Genomic DNA, 23,893 nt, shown 5'->3' on the forward strand with positions numbered 1-23,893 from the left:
TTAAAAGCTATTTCAATACAATATTAATAATGATGCTGAAGTTGCGCCCACTAACGGATAAAAAGGGGCCAGAAACCTCCCCGCAAACCCATGTCATTCTTATTGACTTCAAGGCCTTGATGAGAGAGGTTCCCTTAAAGAAGCTTGATCCACCTGGTAAAACATCCCATGGATTTGCTACTGCTTTGACATCTATGATCACCAAAGCAGGGCACAACTGTGATGAGATTCACATTGTTTTTGACATTTACAGAGAGGACAGCATCAAGAATGGGGAAGAGAAGAGGAAAGTCAAAAGACATGGGTGTCCTTGATATCACCAAACCAAAATGTTCTAGTGGTATTAGGGAACCTTTGGTCATCTTACATCAATGCACCTCTCCAGGCATTCTATGTGGAGTGGCTCACCACCAACTACCAGGCACCAAACCTCTATATCTTGCTATATCACCACAGGCAAGGTTTGTATCAGCTGGTTGTGCATCCCCATTCCCTCGGCTTCACTGCACTCATGAGGAAACAGATGACAGGGTGATGTTCCATATGCAAGGCATTCTCACTCATCGGGAAAAACCTACATACCTGACAATGTCATTAGGTGACATAGATGTCTTTGTGGGTCTGCTACATCGCATCACTGTCAGTTGGAGAGATTTAGGCCTCCAAGAACTCTCGCTCATCTGTAACTCAGAAATGAAAAAATCAATATTACCACTCCATGCACTGACTGAGTGCGATACAACCAGCAAGATATCAACTAAAATTGGATCACTGAACGCTGTCCGCAAACCAGGAAATTCCTCTCTGATCCTGAGTTTTGAGTGTCCACAACTGAAAGTGCAATACAAATGGCAGAAACATTCTTGGTCGTCTCAAACCATCACCAGGCTTGCAGACATTTGATGACTTGCGTCTTGCTACATTTGACTGTAGTGCCCTCAGGATGGATTTTTTGAGCACTCCTTGCACTTTATAACCATTACCTATAACCTTACATATTACAACCATTATCCATGGAAAACTACATTACAACACACATTACAAACGAACACCCATCCACGCCCTAAGACAAGCGACCATCACATGATCAGTGCGTGATAATGGCTAAGTAGCCAAGAACATAGCTTCAAACACACATATACACCACATCTCCAAATAAACCTGAACACAAATTAAATCACAAGAAATAACCACATATCTAATTCTAATATAATATGACATATGTTTAAACCTCCCATTTGTAACAAACATTAGGATTGAAATTGTGAAATTGTTAACTCCTCTCTCCGGATGCTGACCTCAGCATTTAAACTGAGTAAAATCCAAGACCGTACCCAGAAGTGGCAGTTGAAGGTGAAAGTAGATTCCGGGTGAATCTACGTCGTTGTATTTTAAAATACCAAATATAGTTAAGAAAAGGCCATCCGCGAGTTTAATTGGAAATACACGCCACCTGTGGATTCACTGGTGGCAGCGTAAGCTACCTAGCCCTCTTCAGAAACTGGAGTTAGTGTTTTCGTGTACGGACATTGACCCACCAGTGCCCCAGTTGATAAACGCTTCACCCATACAAAAGGAATAATCCCAGTGGCCCTTCCTATATTATTCCTAGTTCACTCAGGTGCCTCGTGTTGATGGTACAACAAAAAGCTTCGTTCAACTACGACATAGTACTACTCACTAAATGACACGTCAGCCTAACCCAAACAGACCTGTTAAACTCGATCCCGTTCACAAATCTAAGTACATGTGAAACTAGCGCTGAGTGATTCTATTAACCCTCGTGAAGTGACTACTGCCCGCACGGCATTGTGGAACCACTACCCCTCACAACAACGACACCATAGTGCATATCGTTGGTGCTAAATTGGTGCCAAACTACAACCACCAATCCGAGAGAGGGACGCAACCCCCATCCCTGGAGCGGGGCCATCTCCAGGGAACTCAAATCAGCCCGCGGTCGCCTCCCGACCTGCCCAGCTGATTTATCACCTGGAAGACACCGCCACTTCGGCACCACCACCATCATAAGGGAGGGACTCACTGGGGAGCCGGTGCCGATCTCTACCAAGCCCTAGCGATTCACACCGAGCCATTACGATCCATATCAAGCGGAAGTGACCTTTCTCCACGGCGCCCTAACCTGACGACAACACACACTCCTCCACTCCAATCCAAGCTGGGACGAAACTCCCACTCCACAGGTTTTCTTTAAAACTACCAATTAATCAAATTCTACCCTATCTTAAACACATTCTTAAATTATAAATATAACTCAAACCACCTTTAAGAAAATATCCCTCATATTCTAACAATATAAATATTTAATTTCTAGAAACAACCCACTAAAGACAATACCCCATCATCCAGCCAACTTTCCTTCCCAAAGAATCATATACCTGGAAGGATGAAGATTAGGTAATTCTAACTTTCCCATTCTGCTATTATAAATCGTAAATACTCTGAAATAATTTTATCACCATTACCATTTTTATAGCTAATTTTATTGTTTGTTTGTTTTTTTGTTTTTTTGGAAATTATATTTCATTTGCACTATGTCACGCAATACCCAATCACAGTCGGCTGCCCGAAATCTGCTTACGTCCATAGATGCAGTACTAATAAACCAGAATAACAGACCGGAGGACACCACAACCCAAACCCCAAACGATAACCAGAACATATGCAACTCACCCTACACTCCTATCACCATCAGCTCTACCCAAGCTCCAAATCAACCTTGAACACAATCAGAACTTAGGAAACTACTCAGCAATAGGCCTCAAAATAATTTCCATTTCCTATTCAAATTCACAGTTCATGCGTAACCCCCTCCTCCTCATTCCACTCCATCGTGGCAAAAGTACCAGAGGTTTCTAAAATAATCAGATCTTCATCCAACAATACCACCCCATGAGTCTCAACTAACAATCAAGGGAGAAGACGTAGCAAAATTCCTTGAGCTCGTCATATTTTTCATGGCATTGCCCATAAGTTGTGAGAGACCCAGCGATTTGACATTAACATAAATGAATCCTCCCCCATCTAAATACATCCTTGACATATCAGATAAGTGCGGTATAAATTCATCAAAGCCCAACCAGCCAGGATAAACACAATATCCTCCATAAACAACACACCGACTAACCCTAACCCCTGTAACACAAAAACACCATTTAAAAACCACCTTGGCACCACCTGGTGTGATTTTCACAAGTCTAATTCACACAATATTCAGGACTGAAGACAACGCTCAAGGCAGAATGCAATGTGTTCTATTGACAATACATCTTCACACTCAGATGCAGACTGCAGAGCCCAACAATCAATCAAGACCCCCCTACATACAACATACAACCAACAACTTTTACAACCACTCAGCTAACGTAGGTAGCAATCAGGCAGGATAGGCCATCAAAGTTATAGATACGTTCCTTATGCAACTCCTATAACTATTCAGATAAAAACTACAACCAACCAAACCACCAAACAATTTCCAGACCCAACCCACAAATCAGACAATGTTCAGTGCTCAAAACCCCCATCAAATAACACCCACACCAAGAACACAATCACCATCTCCCACGCCACGACCACAACCCCTCAACCAACAACAAAGGCACCTCTCAACTTACAACAGGGGCACAATAGGGAATATCCTATGCGCATTCCTAACGGATACAGATACAAAGATTATTGTACTTTCACAGCCCATATGTGCACAATTAGGTGACTACCCCACACCTTACAGGGACCATGCTAGGTGGCGCTCACTGAGACTTCACTTCAACTATAAAACCACCCATAACCACCATAAATAATCCATTCCCACCCACTACTTTCTATGTAGTCAAAGACTGGACCCTTGAATGTGATGGCATTTTAGGAATAGAATTCTTAGCCAATCACAATATTACATTAGATACAAACCCTGCTAGCCTCAATTTAGGTAATAGGCCATGGGCCAAACAACTTTTTGCTTCCATTAAGACTAATGCCCAATATGTTTCTCTGAGAGAACTATGTGGGTCACGAAAAAGTTGGGTGGACCTTTTGGAGTGGCAGCTTCTTGATAAATTCAGACCTATTTCCATAAGTACTCTCTAGACCATTTTTACCATTATTCGCATAAGAAAATTGAGGGATTGTCAGTACTTTGCTACTTACTACATCACAATTTGTCCACACAATGGGGCTATATCATGTCCTATATAATTTGAAAGGTAATTTAAATTCCTGTATAATAGTGTTTAAATTGTCAATATAAAATGTATTTTCACCTATACAAGGGCATCCAAACTTCACTATTTTTGGGGGGAAACACTAAACACCTGACAAATTTTAGATAGGAGCACAAACTTTATTTTTGCCAGCGTTTAAGATTGATGCAAATACGTATTGACACTTGCATGCAATATTTATTGACTTTTCCATTATTTATTTTGTTTATTGAGGTATTCATTTGGCTATGTTAATTGCCGACTTGGCACACTTTGTCGTCATCAATGTCTGTGATTTCTTCTAATCCATCACCATCATCAAAACTGTATTCCAGCTCAGCGTCATCATCATCATCTGCCATATTCTGGCACCCTTGGAGTGTGCATACTGGGGTGCATCTGAGCCCATTCACCAGACACTGGCAAGCTGGGAATGTACAGGATTTCTTGCACTTGCAAGCAAGGAACTCAATGACCATTTCAGGAGCAGGAGATCCATACCTCCACGTCACTGCGAGCTGCCCATCTTCCATTGACCAACCACGTCCTACAGGACTGGGAATGATAGGAGAGGCTTGGAGAGCGTGTCGTCAGAGAGCTTGGTAGTTTGCATGAGCAGCATGCTGGTACAGGCAATCCTTACATGGAGGCAGTTGTCCAGATTCTACATTTCCTTTCTTTAGCCTGAAGAGGTGGTATCGAAGCTCATTGATGTCGGTTACTGTCGTCTTTGATACATACATCTGGCATGTGAATTGCTGGATTTTACCGAATAACTCTTCTGAAAGCCCCCATTCCTGTCCGACTTGTTTCATTGTCTAACACAACTCCATACTCTGCTGGATAAGTTTGAGAGGTGAAACTTTTCCTTGTTCAGCGAAGCAGCTCACAGAATCACAGCCTGTATATGCGTGCAATCCTATGAGAGCAGAACACACATCCTTGCCGACTTGCAATGCCAGTCTTGTAACGTCTATGTATCTGATTTGATTGCTGGTTTCACATCTGATGAAGGTATTCTCGAATTCATTGTTGAAAGCAAGGCACAAGATGAAAACATCAGTGTCCTCAGATGAAATTATGATTGCATTAAAGTCCTACGAAGCATGTTTGGCGTGAAGCAGGATCCTGCAGTCTGCTTCCTCGTGAGTGGTTCTCAGGCTTGGGTTCCTGGCTCGGTTGTTCAACTTCACACATTCATCACCAACTGCACCATGCATCTCAACATCGCCAAGTTTTATATATATATATATAGTCTGGTGTCATCCACTCTTCAGCTAGGAACTGCGTCAAAGCAGTCTTACTTTGTAGAACACCTCAGAAGTCTCCGCCATTGTCGTATCTTGTGACCTGGAGTTATTATAGAGAATAATATCCCTGTGTCCGACATTCTCGTGTCTCTTTCTGCATTTTTGATGGACACATCTTTGTATAGATCAAAGACGACATCAATCCGCTTGCTCCCAGATGAAATATGCAGAATTGATGAGAAAATGATTGATCGCCAACTCAGAGAACGTCTTGCCATCACCATTCGCTTTGTGAAGCAGTGTCATTCCATCCAAAATACAAGCTGATGGGGTAAGGATTGTGTCAGCTGTTGTTACCCTTCGTTCCAAGTTCCTCGCCAGAGCTGCTTTCTTGGTTCTTTTCATCGTGCCATCTGAGTTTGCTAAGGCTTAGGGAAGTGGTCCTAAAGGGTGCTTTAACGCTTCCTGCATATCTAGGTTTCTGCTTGATGCAACCAGCAACATATGCCCAAATAATCTGTGGTCAGCTTTCAGAGATATTTCCTTTTTTGATACCCTAGTCTTCTTCGATTTCCTCGTACTTCCAAACGTCTTGAATGTCAGTTTCGGGAGTCGATCGTAGAATACTATTGTTGTTGAACGATCGGCACTCAGTCTCTCTTGCACAAATGATTCATAGGCTGCATCACCTTTATTCTTTGCTTCTAGAAGATCACTGCGTACCTCAGGAGATGCCACAACTCCAGTAGAGAGGTTGCTTATGTCATTTTCTTTGAAAGGATTTATCCAGGTGTCCTCAATCAAACCCGTTAGTGATTGAACATCACATTCATCTCTGCGAATTCGAGATGGCTCAAGATCCACATGGATGACACTGGAGGAATGTGCTTGTGTCATGTCTCGTAGGTTACGGAGGCAGATGCTCCGACACTTAGGTAGTAGCGACTGACGGCTCCACACTTTAAGCTGTATCCTCTTGTTTCTCCTGGTGTTTGAGTATCTCTATTCGCAGTTTCTTCTATCGTTTGATCGACAGCGATCCTTCCGAATGGATTGGTGTCACTCATCTGTGTGTTGAAGCCACCGTTCAAATAGTGCTGGTAGACTGCCGGGTGGTCTGCTTCCAGTTGTGTCATTTGTATGTAGTATATTGGAAGGTATCATTGGCAAGCTTTTGTAGCCACCATGCAGTGTCAAGTTCTTGGAGCTGACTGTATGATATAGCATGTCCCAACCTATTCAGCTGCTTTATCATTTCAACGTTTCCGGTTAATGATTTAACTGCCGACGCCAACAGAATATACTTAACGTTTTTTTTGGGGTACCGCCACTTACAGTATATATGTAGTCCTGACCGAACGACAGAATCAATCGCTGTGATGCAGAAGTAGGTTGACTTTCCAGGCTACCTGTTTGAAGCAACTGAAGGATCATCCCGCAAACTTAGAGCGCAGGTTTTGAGAAGTGGGTTTTTGTCATTCTGCTTGAGTGCCTGATTTTCAAGGAACAAACGCATATTTTCTTTGGCCAGTGTGGATCTTCAGATGTGATCTGGCATGACTATTACTCGGCCACGTTCATCAGACACCATCTCCAGGCTGCCACCAAACTCCCTTTCCAGTCTTCTCCACATGTGATTTTTTGTTTTAAGCTTCACATCTCTAATGGCGAATTCTTGCACCTTAGCGACAAATACTCCCGTCAGATGTGTTAGTGGTACAGCATGTGTGCCAGTGAAGATGTCTTTCCTTATGTATTCAAATAACAAACCAAATGCTTCTTCTTGTTTTATCAAGTATGTCCTCAACTGCGTTGCCTTTGTGTGGGATAGGTCTGATTCAGGTGTATTCTCGATAACAACTTTTGTGGTAGTGAGCTTCAGCTGCGACTATGTTTCTCGAAGTAATGGCCAAAATCTTTTTGTCTAATTTTTGCTCAGGTATTTTTCTCACGGTGTCATCTGATCTCAGTTACACAGATTGGATCAGTGGCTCTCGTGTATTTGAATTTCTTGTGTATTTCGAAACTTTGTCGCAAAAAAATGCAAACTTTACTATAAACTCTGTTTTGGGGTGTTTCAGTATTTCGTCGCAATGATCCTGGTCTATTTTTTGTTGATGCGGAAGGATTGCTGTCTTGGTCCATTGTTGGTGTGTATCGTGATTCAAGCTGTTGAAGTTTTTTACTTGCGGATGAATGTTTTTTCTGCATTTCGAATGGTAGTACACATCTGGAACCTCTGTTGCTTTTGAGTGTTGCAAAATGGTTTCATTGTCATGTTGTTTCGCCGCATTGAGGATAGAGCACCATGACTCGAAGTCCTTGCACTTCATAACTTCTCCCGAAGCTCCACATATAGCACATTGCTGTCCAGACAACTCAATCTGACGATGCTTCCGTGGAGGCCTTTCTTCCTTCTCGTCTTTGCTTACCATGTCGCCAGTTTTCACCTCAACTGTGCTGTATTGTCAGGTTCACCTGAAAGGAGAAAAACTATATAACGAAAAGAGCATGTCAATGAATTGGATTACTCGTGATAGTTTATATTAGTATTCAAGCACATTCTTTCCATCTTGCTCTTCACTATAGAACTTCGCCTCAGCATCCGAGTGTTATAGCTAAACTTATACTATCTTAATTATATAACGTTAACTTGCTTTATATATTTAATTATATAGGTTATTTTTTTACTCTCTAAAATTTGTCACAAAACTGTCTCGTGTTTCCAACGAAATGTGGATTCTGGATACCCTTGTATGGATGAACATGTATCCTATATTGGCAATATGAACACATTTATACAGGTATTTTAATTACCTTTCAAATATAGGACATGCCCCATTGTGTGGCCAAATGGTGACGTAGTAAGTAGCAAAGTACTGATAATCCCTCAATTTTTTATGCGAATACGGGTAAAAATGGTCTAGACAGTACTTACGGAAATAGGTCTGAATTTACCAAAAAGCTGCCACTCAGAGAGGTCCACCCAACTTTTTTGTGACCAACAGACATAGTTCTCTCAGAAAAATATAATGGGCATTAATGCCTCTTAATGGAAGCAAAAACGTATTTTTGACCCTCTGGCCCATGGCCTATAACACTGAGATACTCAGTACCCACCCCCACTTCACCCTACCGGAGTTTTACAACACCTTGCTTGCAACCTAGTTTGCCCACTTCAGCATCTGCTGACATCAACATCGCACAGGATGCTGTCGCAAACCCCTGAGTCAATATCAGGAGATACCTACTACATTACGACACCTTTCCCAACCCAAGTCAGACAACACCGCTCCATCATCCCCCCCTCCCTTAACACACGACTTCTCACCAACACCAAAGTGATTATCTTACCAGGCGAAAGCAGTTATAACCACAACCACACCTGGTGCACTTCCAGACCAAAACATAGTAGTTTCACCAGACACATGTAGGAGAAAGAATATCCATATGCCTGCTGTATGGGATACAATTAGGCAAGGTAAAGTAGCACTTATTTTACTAGAGAACACCTCACATACCCCAGTCAAGCTGAAGAAACAGATAGGTAACGTGCAACAACGCATCGATACTATGGCCTCCTGATTCCTAAAAGATGGGAAAACATGTCCTATTGGACTCCCAAACTCACAAAAGTTAGCAAGTTCAGTTAACGCTCTCTTAGACCGTGTCGCACAACTTCACGAATATTCTCTCGTTCGGTCCTCCCGATTTTCCGAGCTAGAAATGTTCACATACTACACAATCTCAATGAAATAAGCAAACACAGAAATAGGTGAATTAAAAAATGCACTCTCCATTTCATTGAGAAACCTCCACCTAAAGAGCATTTTTCCCATCGAACAACTGCACAAGTATTATCCCCTTATTGAAACAACGCTAAGTACAGATGCAATCAGAGCACATATTCCCCTCGACTCCCAAAGGAGATTCACAGGTTGGAATATAATTCCATTCCCATATACTTACGAGAATTCGACGATTACCTTCGATATTCAACCCACTACCATTATCACATCTAACGACGGTCACTGGTATTCCTACATTCCCTCGCCTGACCTCTATACCAGCGTTTCTCAACCAGGGTTCCGCAAAAGGTTATTGTAATAATGTAATATAGACATCATCCTATCTAACCTATTATTACGATAGAAATAAAATGAGAGATATGGTATATATATATATATCATATATATATATATATATATATATACATATATATATATATATATATATATATATATATAGATATATATATATATGTATATATATATTGCGCAGGGGTTCCTTGAGATATGCAATTTATTTTAAAGGTTATGCAAGGGTAAAAGGTTGAGAAACTCTACTCTATGCAAATCCATGTTTGCCCTGACTACCTTTTCCGTTTCTATCGCACCACAGAATCTTCATACATAAACCAAACCATAACACCAAAGCTACCAGTACAAAAAAAAAAAAAAAAAACGAAAAGACACTACACGCACACATTAACATGGCCCGTTTTTTTTCACGAACCACCCTCGTTTCAGTAATTTGTGAAGACAATCCCTCAATTTGGCAGAAATCAATCAGTGGATCTGTCTTGATCCCCGAATCATGCCAAATACTGTATATTTTGACGGCACAAACTTCCACTCCAAACACCACCACATTCTTACTTGGAATTTCAGCTCCATCTTTGACTCTATTTCACCCCTCCCAACACCCCTAACACCCCCAAAAGTCTCTCTCAATCAACAAGACTATGTTGTTTGGCTAAACACCACCCAGACATAATAGACACACTGCAATTCTCCACACCCACATTCCCATCAATCGCTATAGCCCTCATTCCCTTGCCCTACTAATCCTGTTCCTCGAACGCGCTGGGTAAGACCATAACACCCCCATACACACATACAATACGAGAAAAAGAAATACTCATTACTTATATATTTCCTAACCACACAGAATATCCTAGGATAAAATCACCAATATATATTCATGGTGACCCTTATTTGTACTTATTTAGTTAGAATTCAATACAAAATAATTATTATGTTCATTATAGTATACATGTAATACACACGTAAACCTGGGGAACATCGTCTCTCCAAGAAATGTTATATCTTCCCCCTTTATAACTCGTTACCACTCCAAAAGTGTTAACTCACAGAAAAGAGTCCCTTTCCGTGACAGTGGAGAAAGTGCAACTCACAGAAAGGAGTCAAACTCCATCACATTAGAACTGACACAATATTTCAAACGATCTCCCAGAAAAGAGAAAAGTGAAAATAGATGGAACCAAGCGTGAACTAATTTTAAAGAAAACTGGAGTTGGATACCCCACTTTAAAAACTACCATCCCTTGGTGAACAAATGAGCATGTCATACCTACTTGACTACACTCCCATAAATTTATGAATAACACTCCCCCTCAACTCCTACTAAGGTTCACAACAGGTATCGTGTCATACTCCCAATATATATAAAGTTTGGGCACCCCCTTCACCGCTCATCATTCCATGTGATAGTCACCTCATCTATAACTTTATATATTACAACCATTACCCATGGAAAAGTACATTACAACACACATACGAGCGAACGCCCATCCACGCCCTAAAACAAGCGACCATCACATGATCAATGCGTGATAATGGCTAAGTAGCCAAGAACGTAGCTTCAAACACATACACCACATCTCCAAATAAATCACAAGAAATAACCACATAATATAATTTTATCATAATATGACATGTTTAAACCTACCATTTGTAACAAACAAATGAATTGAAATTGTGAAACTGTTAACTCCCCTCTCCGGATGCTGACCTCAGCACTTGAACTATATAAAAACCAAGACTGGACCCAGGAGTGGCGGTTGAAGGTAAAAGTAGATTCTGAGTGAATCTACGTCGTTGTATTTTTAAGTACCAAATATAGTTAAGAAAAAGGCACCCGCAAGTTTCATTGGAAATATACGTCACCTGTGGATTCAAGTTCAGCTAATGGAAAAAAAACATACCCTTCGAAGCTATTACCAACAACAGCTCTGGGTTCAAACCCTATTTAAAGATGGTGCCCTGATTTTAAATGCTTAGAAACAATTTACTAGTCCCTGACATTGTGATCTCAAAACAAGGTTTGCCATATCCTTGTATGTGTGGCAAGTGTCCACGCAAGAATGTGTCCCTGCCGGGTGGCTGGGATCCATTGCTTCAAGTACTGAAAATGCAAGGATGATTCTTGTAAAAATCCTATCACTGCCTGAACAACGTTCACCATACGCATAATGATATTGCTGCCTTCTAAAGTAGTAAGTGTCGTTTTGTATTTTTCATTTTTCAGTATTCCACTGATCTAATACATGTAGTATGGCTGAAAATACAATTTCTTTATATGAATCAAATGCTTGTTTTCTTGTGTCCTCTTAGATTATATAGGGTTCCCAACTCCTTGATTTCATGTTTGAGGTTGAGGATTTTTTTTTTTTTTTTTTTTTTTTCGGTGTCTGTAAAAGAAAATGTTTTGTCATTTTTGGTGAATTTTGACCATGACCTTCACCCTAACTTGATCCCTTTGCCTTCAATCATGAAACTGATGTCTCTAATGTATTCCACACACCCCAAAAATCCCTTAAATGGGGTATTGTATTTACTTTTGTGGCAAGTAGTTCAAGAAATTATATTTTCAACTTGGCTATCGGCGGCCACCTTACATTGGTAGTTTTCAGGATGTGTGCGAATTTGGCACACATACCAAGTTATTCCTTGGGGTCAAATTAGCATAGAACAGTTGAGTTATCCTGTCCTAAATTGAGTGCATAGATATCTGACCCTCGTCCCGGTAACACCCACTTCCAGTGGTACGACGACTGAACTAGATCAGATATCCCTCTAACATATGAGAATAATGTCTCCACGAAAGGAGAAATGCTCTGCGTTAACAAACACACACACACACACAAAGAAAGAAGGAAAGGTAGATAGAAAATACACAAGAACAAATCCTCACACACTCTACGATCCCTTCTTCCCAAAATATAACGTAGAAAGTAAAATTAGATCCATATAACGAGGACTCTTTTAGGGCACGGAGTTCCTTCTATTGCCTCCTATCCATATGACACGCTACCATATATAATTCCGGAATTACATTGAAAATTCTATATATAGTCATACCCCTAAGGTCATGCCCCTGTCCAGCCTGATTAGCTTATCAATAGGAATTACTTTTCCCCATGGGCTTATTCTGACGTCCGCCCAGCTAATTGATTTCACTTCGCGGCACCCCCGCTGGTACAAGCGTATTACAACTCAGCAGTTATTCGAACCTTTTATTTTTCTGGTAGGTGCTAAACAATTTTATTCGGCCTGAAAGGACCCATGGGGTTAAATTCTATCTAGATCAATTCGCATTTGCGTCACTACGAAAGGTCACAAGCACTTGCTTTACTGTCAGTGACCTAATATTACAAAGGATTACAAAGGCGGAGCATGCCGACAGGAGACCTTTTGATCCATATCTAGGTCGGATGCGAAAAAAAAATCATATTAATAATAAAATAATAAATAAAAAACTATGATAATGTAAATAACAAATAAAATACATAAATAAATGCATAGGTATAGTTAAATAATAAACAAACAGGTAAATAGTAAATAATAATAAATTGACATATAACTAATAATAAATAAAAATCAGACAGACAAATGATAACAAAACAAAAACAAATAATATAAGATAAATTATAATCATTACAGCATCTTACTTAGGTATTTATCTAAATGATTCTTAAAGCTTCGAACTGAACTACATTGCACTACCTGTGCAGGATCGGTGCCATCTGCGTAGAGCATAGACAGTCAGACAAAACTCATAATGCATAATCTCAAGCACTCATCTGCCTGTGGCCCTGATAACATAAGCAACATCCACCTAAAACACATTGGACCACAAGGTACACACGCACTCACAAACATTGCAAACTACAGCTATTCACACAAACACTATACCCGACATCTGGAAGCATGGTAAAATAATCACCATTCCAAAACCGAACAAAGACCCAACAATCCCAACATCGCACCGCCCAATCACACTTCTCTGCACCCCCTCTAAAGTCATTGAACGCCTAATACTTAAACTTGTCACACCATATATTCCCCTTGCTGACTCACAACACGGTTTTAGGCCACTACACTCCACAAACACTCTTCTGACAAACCTCACACAAAGAATTTTAAGATGGCATCAATTCAGATAGGCCCCACCACAGAACACTTCTTATAACATTGGACATTAGTAAAGCTTTTGATGCTATCCCCCGCCACAACCTAACAAATAAAATATATAACACAGACAAGCACAATAACACCAAAAGATGGCTGGCCAATTATCTGGCAGGCAGGAATGCTCATGTGTCATATAATGGCCAATCATCGCACATCAGAAACATTAAGAACGGAGTACCACAGGGCTCAGTTCTATCCCCCACATTATTTAATCTATACATGCATGACTTACCCACGCCAGACACCTCAGAAATACAAATCTCTTCCTACGCAGACGACATAACAATCACATGCACACATCGTAACACAGACAAAGCTGCAGAAATAATCCAGCCTTACCTTGACACACTCAACACATGGTTCATCACAAACAGACTCAAAATAGCTCCAACCAAATCTACAGCAACACTTCTCACCAACTGGACAAAAGAACACAAATACATACCTCATCTCTACATCAACAACACTCTAATACCACACACAAACACACAGAGAATATTCTTGGTGTAACATACGATACATCCATGTCTTTCAAACAACACCTCACAAACATAAAAAACAAATGCACACCTAGACTTAACGCACTTAAGTCAATCACTGGAACAACATTTGGACAAAACAAAGAAACTAATATAACAATATACAAACAATGCATACGCTCAGTGATGAATTATGCGAGTCCTGCATGGGCTCCTAATCTCAGTGAGACACACCACAACACCCTTCAAATCATACAAAACAAAGCCCTAAAAACAATTACAGGCTGCACAAATACATCACCTACAGACCATTTACACCATGAAACAAAAGTCCTCAAAGTCAAGGACCACCTCGACATGAGAGGCACACAAACACTTGCTGCAGCCACCACAAACACATCACACCAGCTACACTACATAGCAGCACACCCACACACACCAAGAAACATTAAAACTACACCCAAAGACCTTTATTACGCACAGGTACTCTCTTCTCTTCCTCCACAACCACCAAAATACCAGCCTCCGGAAACATATTCATAATCATATCACTCACCGCTCCATTAACACACTGAAAGACAACACACTGCTGCATGCCAGACCCCCTGATATCCACCCTTCTGAATCCTCTCTCCCACGAAAGGACAGAGTCCACTTGGCCAGACTGCGATGCGGTCACCACCCAGCACTTCTAAGCTACCAGAAGAGGCTGGACGACCGTGTTGTGAACAGCTGCCCAGGATGTAACACTTCACCCCATACCGTACAACACATAATGGAAGACTGCATTATACACAATCATGCACGCAAACAACACAACATACACTCTATAAAGGATTTGTGGGAAAACCCAGTTTCGGCTGTGGCCTTCCTTGGGGAGACGGGACTGCTCGGACAGACAGTTTAGGGAACGACAACAACAACAACAACCTGTGCAGGAAGTTTATTCCATTCATTAACTACACGGTTGGCAAAGTTGTTTCTACCTACTTCCAAATTGAATCTATTTCCACAAGATCCACAACGACCTCGTCTTGCAACTACGAATACCCGGGCTCATTCAAAGTAGCGACAGATAACTACGATTTACTATAGCTGTCCGGCAGGTATACCAAGTAACTGCTTTGACCGCTGCTAAGTGCCTCCTACCGCGAGGTCACTTTCAGATAAATATATATCACATACACACATGTAACCCACATACTTCCCATCACTAGACAATTTCATTCAGTTGAGTGATATCCGGGGATTAAACGCTAACTTGGTTAACCCGTTCGGGGATTTAAATTATATTTTTGCAGGCCGAGTTATACACAATGCCGCAGACAAATATGTATAACCGAGTTTAACATTTTAAATTGCCCGTTCTATTCCCTTCGTCAATATGCCTTTACTTCCTATATATTTCTAAAGAGTAATAAAGAATTCTCAATAGCATATGAGTACATTGTATGACTCTAGTATATATATATATATATATACTATATATATATATATATATATATATATATATATATACACAAGCAGATCAAAGATCAAAGTCTTGGACATTAAACAACATGAAGAAAATGAAGATCTATATTTACAACGTAAGAAGTCTCTCAGAAGTTCACACAGGCTGGAAAGCTTAATGGAAGAACTAGACAGCATCAAGTGGGACATCGTAGGACTGAGCGAATTCCGAAAAACGGAAGAAAAGCTGATACAATTACAAGATGGTCACAACCTGTTCTACTATAGAGGTACGGACAAAGAAAGATCCAGTGGAGTAGGATTCTTGATCAACCGAGAGGTTGCTGGTAACGTAGTCAAATTCAGTAGTCTGTCTGACAGGGTAGCTTGGATTGTGATTAGGCTGTGTAATAGGTACACTCTAAAAATAGTTCAGGTTTATGCACCAACTTCACAGAGTTCAGATGATGAAATTGAGTCGTTCTATGATGATTAAAGTCAGGTAATTGATCAAGAAAAAAGTAAGTACAAGTTGGTAATAGGAGACTTTGATGCTAAAGTAGGGAAGATGGGAGATGAGACGTGCATTGGGAAGTTTGGAGTAGGTGAAAGAAATGGCACAGGTGAGATTTTGGTCAATTTTGCAGAGAACTACAACATGAGGATAATGAAATCTTTCTTCCAAAAGCGTGTAGGTCGTAAATGGACGTGAAGTACAAATGGAACAACAAAGAACGAAATAGACTTGATATTAGGAGATGAGAACAGAAAAATTAACAATGTTACGGTCATAAAGTAAACATAGGTAGTGACCATAGAATGGTAGGTTGCACAGATAAATTCAATTTCAGAGCCGAGAGAAATAAACTGATTTTGAGAAAGAAAATCTGCCTTGCAAAGGTTAAGGATAATAAGCAGAAATTTCAGTTAGAAATTAGAAATAGATTTGAAGCTCTAAGAACAAACGAGGATACCGTGGAAGATATTAATTTGAATTTAATGAATATCATTAGGGAATCGGCAGAGAAAGTAAGATGTACAAAAAACATCAGAGAAAACAAATACTCCAAAGCAACAAATGACCTAATTAAAAGAAGAAGGACCATGCAGATTAAAAGCAGGAGAGACGAAATAGAAAGAGTAGAACTTAACAAGCTTATCAATAAAAGGCAGAGATTAGAGAAAAGAAAGAGAAAATTGGATGAAATAGAGGAAACTATTCGGAAAGGTAAAAGTATCAAAGTGATCGAGCGCAGACATGCTTTACGAAAACAGCAAATGATATGTTTGAAAGATAGAAATGGAGAAATGGAGGGACAGAATGGTAAAAAGAGTAGAAGAATTTTACCAAGAGCTTTACTCGTCGAAGGCAGTAGTTGAGTCTATAGATGCAACTCAAAAAATATATATATATATATATATATATATATATACATACTTATATATACATACATATATATACATATATATATATATATATATATATATATACAGTATATAACATTTTTATATAAAAAAGAAATTGACAAAAATAATTGATGTTTTCGTGTTTGTTTTTTTCCAAGGCCCATAGACCATGATTAATTTGTGCATACCTTATTGTATATCATATTTTATGTGTATGTTTAACCATTCATGACAAGGAAATTTGGAGTTTTAATCTTTGAAGATTATATTAAAGTAAATTTTGTAAGGTAGCCATATTGGCCCATATACAGTATCTACAGTTGTTGCAGCATCTGAGTCCTGATTAAAAAGGTCAATTACTTGTTTAATTTTATACTGTGTCTGATGTTTCTTTGGATAAGGTAGATACGCATATGTGGAGGGATGAATCAAGTACTTACACTTGTTTTCATATACTTGATATTTAATATCTGAACAAATTTGGACGTGTAAAACAAATAATAAAAAAACAAGTTTTTTTTAACTTGCGGTAAAAAAAAAACGTTTTTTTGTTTTTTTTGTTTTTTTGTTTTTTGCATCACTAGAGATTACAAAGGAAGTAGAATTTGCTCTAAAAACTATGAAACGAGGAAAAGCACCTGGGGAAGATGGTATATCGATAGATCTGTTGAAAGACGCAGGAAAATTAGTTCATATTAGATTAGCTCAGTTGTACACCCAGTGCTTACGTCAAGAAAGCGTTCCTGATGCGTGGTGCAATGCTATAGTAATTTTGCTTCATAAAAAAGGAGACCAGAAGGACCTTAGTAACTATCGACCGATTAGCTTGCTATCAAACGTATATAAAGTATTCTCCAAGATCCTTACAAATAGACTAAGTCAAGTTTTAGATGGAAACCAACCGAGAGAACAGGCAGGCTTTAGGAGCGGATACTCGACTCTAGACCATTTGCAGGCGATAAACCAACTAATCGAGAAAACGACAGAATACAATATACTCCTGTGTTTAGCTTTTGTAGATTACGAGAAGGCCTCTGACTCGGTAGAACAAATAGCAATATTAAACTCGCTACGCAATCAGGGTACAAACGAACAGATCGTAAGAGTTTTAGAAAAGATCTATGCGAAAGGTGCTGCTGCAATTCGACTACATAAAGATACAGAAAAGATCAAGATCTAGAAAGGAGAACGGCAAGGCAATACAATTTCACCCAAACTATTTACAGCTTGCTTGGAAGATATTTTCAGAAGATTGAGATGGGAAAAGAAAGGTTTGAAAATTAATGGTGAATATTTGAACCACCTAAGATTTGCTGATGACATTATTCTTATTTCAGAAAGAGCAGAAGACTTGCAAGGTATGCTGAGTGATCTAGACTAGGAAAGTCTCAAAGTAGGTTTAAAAATTAATAAGAGTAAAACCAAAGGAATGTTTAACACGAAAGTTCAAAGTAAAGAGATTGTAATGGATGGTGAGAGTCTTGAAGAAAATGGGGAGTATAATTATCTAGGGCAGATGGTGAAAGTGACGAAAGATCATGATAATGAAATAAAGAGACGCATTACGATTGGTTGGAAAGTGTTTGGTAAGTATAATAAAATCCTGAGAGGCTCTCTACCTTTATGTTTGAAACGTAAAGTTTACAACGAATGCATTCTGCCAGAATGGAGAGATCAATGATGGGAATAACGCTGAGAGACCGAAAGAGAGCAAGTTGGGTGAGAGAGCAGACTAGAGTGAAAGATATTGTGGAGGCGGTGAAAGAAAGGAAGTGGAATTGGGCAGGTAGGTTAGTGCGAACGACTGATGAACGATGAAGCAAGTGTGTTACTGAGTGGACGCCGCGAGATAGGAAGCGTGGAAGAGGGAGACCAGACAGGAGGTGGAGAGACGAGATCGACAGGTTTGCAGGAGTGACGTGGCAGAGGATGGCGCGGTCGTGTGAATCATGGAATGCTATGAAGGAGGCCTTTGTTCAGCAGTGGACCCAGGATGGCTGATTTGAATGATTGATTGATATGTGTGTGTGTGTGTGTGTGTGTGTGTGTGTGTGTGTGTGTGTGTGTGTGTGTGTGTGTGTGTGTGTGTGTGTGTGTGTGTGGACTCAGGATGGCTGATTTGAATGATTGATTGATTGATATATGTGTGTGTGTGCGTGTGTATCTACATATATATATATATATATATATATATATATATTATATATATATACATATATATATATACACACATAGGATCAATTGTTGAATAGCCCCCGTCAACACACAAATTGTTCAATAAAGGTCCGAAGTGCTCCACCGTCGCTCTTCGCCATCCCTCAAATCATTGCAATTTTTTTTTTCTTTTTCTTTTTTTTTTCTTTTTTTTCTTCTTTTCTTAACTCTGTTTACGGCTTGGGAGCATTAATGAGAAATAAAAAACGTTACCATGACCTAAGCGAGGGCGTGTGCCTGAGCATTTTAAAGGTGGTGATAGTAGTAACCTAAGCTGACCATTCATGCTCCTAAACCGTAAACTGAGTAATAACAATATAAAAAAAAAAGTTGCCATGACCTGAGTGACGGCACAGAGTGACGGCGGTGCATTTCGGACTTTTATCGATCAATGTGTGTGCGGGGGGAGGGGGGGATTCTACAATTAATTCCATACATATTACATATGTGTGTTCGTTTGTGTGTATGTGCTATTCACCATGGTCCCGAATGAGAGTTCAGAACTCATATATGACCGATCTATGAGTAATGCTGTGACCTTACACGCACACACACCCAACTCCCTGCCCAAGAGAGTTGGAGTAACAACTCACAGAGCAGCGATACTGAAATTATTTCAGCCCTGGGAGGGATTCGAACTCGGACCGCAGTAACAGCGGTTGCGAACGCTACCACTGGGCCGTCGAGTGTGTGTGTGTGTGTGTGTGTGTGTGTGTGTGTGTGTGTGTGTGTGTGTGTGTGTGTGTGTGTGTGTGTGTGTGTGTGTGTGTGTGTGATTCACCTTGGTCTTTGGAACACATGTTGGACTCGTGACCGACAGCTATTTCCCTCTCGGAAGAGAGCTCAGAGCTCGTATGACCGATCTATGGGTAATGCCGTGACCTTACCCGTACACACACACCCAACACCCCGCCCACGAGAGTTGGAGTAACGACTCGAAGCTCAGCGATACTGAAATTATTTCAGCCCTGGGCAGTATTCGAACCCGGACTACCGTAGTGACAGTCACGGACTCTACCAACCGTGTGTGTGTGCGCGCGCGCGTATGCATCTTATTTTTCTTTAAATACAACGGTTACATTACACGAAGCGTTCGGGTTGTACATACACACACACACACACACGATATATATATTTATATATATATATATATATATATATATATATATATATATATCACGAACGCACGCTCGCACACACACACGCAGTTGGCTGAGCTCCCGGCTGCCACTACAGAGGTTCGGGTTCGAATCCTGCCCAGGGCTAAAACAATTTCAGTATCGCTACGCTGCGGGTTGTTGCTCCAACTCTCGTGGGCGGGGAGTTGGGTGTGTGTGTGCGTGTAACGTCACAGTATTACCCATAGGGTTCTTTTCCATTTTACGGCATGCGGAATTTTTTCACCAAATTTTCGCCAATAATACAGATTTTAGTGCTGAATACGAATATAACATTTATTTTGTGGAGAAATGAAAGGAAGTTGAAAAAATGGAAATTTAATGCTCACTATTTTGCGAAGCGCAAGTACGCGCTAGCCGACTCCATAGCGAAGTTGGGCGTTACGCGACAGTATGTGAAGAGACCGTGAAGAGGATGGATGTGGAATATAACTTGAAGTGGTTGTTACCTAACCTTATCTAACCTAATCTAACCTAACCAAATATAACCTGACCAAACCTAACCTAACCTAACCTAACCAAACCTGACCTAACCAAACCTAAACCAAACCTAACCAAATATAACCTAAACAAACCAAACTAAACCTAACCTAACCCAACCAGCGGAGCGCACATTCAAGAAATTGAGAGTACATGGCACGCCTTAAAACATAGAAATAAAAATTAAAAAAAAAAAAACATTGCTGTACTCACCGTCAGATGCTAGACTCGTATATCTGTGAATATATGTGGCGGAAACAAAATAGAAATGAGGATTTGTTTAAAAATATATATAATTTGACATATCCCAGTTCCAATGAATTGCCGATGAATATTATCATTTGTGCATTGCGCCGCGTATACTAGTGCATTGAATTTCAATTTTTTTTTTTTTCAACTTCCATTTCTCCACAAAATAAATGTTATGTTCGTATTCAGCACTATAATCTGTATTACTGGCGAAAATTTGGTGAAAAAATTCTGCATGCCGTAAAATGGAAAAAAAAAACCCACTCATAGATACGTCATATATGAGTTCAGAGCTCTCTTTCGGGAGGGAAATGGCTGTCGATCACGAGTCCAACACGTGATCCAAAGACCATGGTAAATCACACATTCATACACATTCATGAACGCACGCACACACATACGTACACATACGCAAGTACGCGCACGGACACACACACACACACACACTAACGACTCGGTGGCGCGGTTGATAGAGTCCCTGACTGTCACTACGGCGGTCCGAGTTCGAATCCTGCCCAGGACTGAAATAATTTCGGTATCGCTGCGCTTCGAGTCGTTACTCCAACTCTCGTGGGCGGGGAGTTGTGTGTGTGTGTGCGTGTAAGGTCACAGCATTACCCATAGATCGGTCATACGAGCTCTGAGCTCTCTTTCGTAATAGAAATAGCTGTCGATCACGAGTCCAGCACGTGATCCAAAAATTAAAACCTAGGTGAACATGCATACACACACGTCCGCACACGAAATAATCGTATATGCGAAGTACAAGCAGCAAACGTGCACAAGCAAATTCCTTCGCAAATTATATTGCCTTTACTGAAAATAAAATTGAAATGCAAAAATCTCAAATATCCAGACAATAAATGAATATATGTATATATATATATATATATATATATAATATACTTATATACACACACACACACATATATATATATATATATATATATATATACGTATATGTATATATACATATATATACATATACACATATATATACATATACATATATATACATATATCATATATATAGTATATACATATACATATATATACATATATACATACACACACACACACACATACATACATACATATATATATATATATATATATATATATATATATACATATATATATATATATATATATATATATATATATATCAACCACAATTCACTTAAATTCTAAGCCATCAACATCGAGAAACTCGAGGAGGCATTTCTCGATGTTATTGGCTTAGAATTATAGTGAATTGTGGTTGATAAATGTAAATCTGTTCAGTGGAACCCATTCAGTGTTGTGCACACACACACACACACACACACACACACACACACACACACACACACAAATATATATATATATATATATATATATATATATACATATATATATATACTGTTTATATATGTATATATACATATATATATATATATATATATATACTGTATATATATATATACTGTATATATATATATACTGTATATATATATATACATATCAATAACAATTCACTTTAATCATAAGCCAACAACGTTGGGGAACTCAACGGAAGCATACATACAAACAAAAATACGTGGTCAAGCGAAGGATTCGAACTTCCGCTCACACGTAACAAGTGACCATTGATTTAACCCATTGCGCTATCAAGAGATATAAGTTATACGCAACTTTCTTATATTTGTATGCTCGAGTTACATATACACAAATTTTTGCGTTCAACCCACCTCCGCCACGAGAGTGCAATTGATAGTACTTCCCACTCGATGGCTACACATCAAATGACCTGTGATTTGACCCTATACAAGGTTCCGCTATGATTACTAGCGGCCCAATTCTGAACGTCTTGTTGACAGTGACAGTTACAAGGGGCTGTAGTATTTACCTCCAAAAATAATTTGCATCAATATACGATTAATCAAGCAACAATAAACGCATAGTTTGTATATGCTTTCAATAAGATGAAGTACAATCGATACGATGATCAATTTTCAGATCCATTTATCCGTTGGCTACGATAGCAGCATAGATATTGTTCTGGACAGCGCCAAACTTCATTCTGCGCAGGGTAGGATCTTGAGGTCACACATTGAACCTAAGCTGATTAACACCAACACACCTACCTTTCTGATGAATCAATCCAAGGGTAAGCGATCCAGTCCAGTATCCAGCAATTATAAAATTAATCCGTGGTAAATGTACACTGCGTCCACTTAATTTCTTTCGAAACAAGAATAACTTTTCCACAGAGCTAGATCAACTATCACCATCACACTATTATAATCACTCGATTTATATTAATATACTGTCTACTCAGATCTATTCTTAAATATACAAATTTAATCATCTATCACTCAATTCTCCCAACTTTATGTGGATGCGTGGGTCCAAATGAAGCGACATATACTCCTCTCGCCACAATGTCCAAACTACACTGAACAGCTGATTGCAAATGCAGTACCTTCAGACGAGGTATCACTTCGTACAACACATCATATAACAACTCATTAAATATTTCATAACTAAATTCTATTTTCTATTTTCAGTTACTTTATATGTATGTGAAATTTTCTATTATATTTTATAGTTTTTTGTTTTTAACAAAATTGTTGATTTCACCTTTTTGGTATCGTACGTCTGACAGCGCTCCGGATGGTTAGTCTCGCCGGTAGCTCAGTAGAACAC

General features: G+C 39.5%; 1 protein-coding gene across 4 annotated transcripts in view; it reads right to left on the minus strand.

Moving 5' to 3' along the window:
- The window catches only part of LOC143038663 (uncharacterized), an 88,435-nt gene extending 64,797 nt beyond the window's left edge, over positions 1-23,638 (minus strand). For 2 of the 4 annotated variants that reach the window (XR_012967592.1, XR_012967590.1), the window contains exon 1: positions 23,332-23,638. Coding sequence is in view for 1 of the 4 variants with exons in the window: in XM_076208181.1 (XP_076064296.1) it covers positions 7,441-7,905 (465 nt within the window). In the remaining 3 variants the exon portion in view is untranslated. Of the gene's footprint in view, positions 1-572; positions 681-6,404; positions 7,949-23,331 lie in introns of those variants that run through there. The other 2 variants (XR_012967591.1, XM_076208181.1) reach the window with 2 other exon arrangements.
- Positions 23,639-23,893: the final 255 nt, after the last annotated feature.

Source organism: Oratosquilla oratoria, chromosome 2, assembly GCF_046742065.1.
Source record: "Oratosquilla oratoria isolate Oo_2021 chromosome 2, ASM4674206v1, whole genome shotgun sequence".
In the NCBI taxonomy this organism is placed as follows: domain Eukaryota; kingdom Metazoa; phylum Arthropoda; class Malacostraca; order Stomatopoda; family Squillidae; genus Oratosquilla; species Oratosquilla oratoria.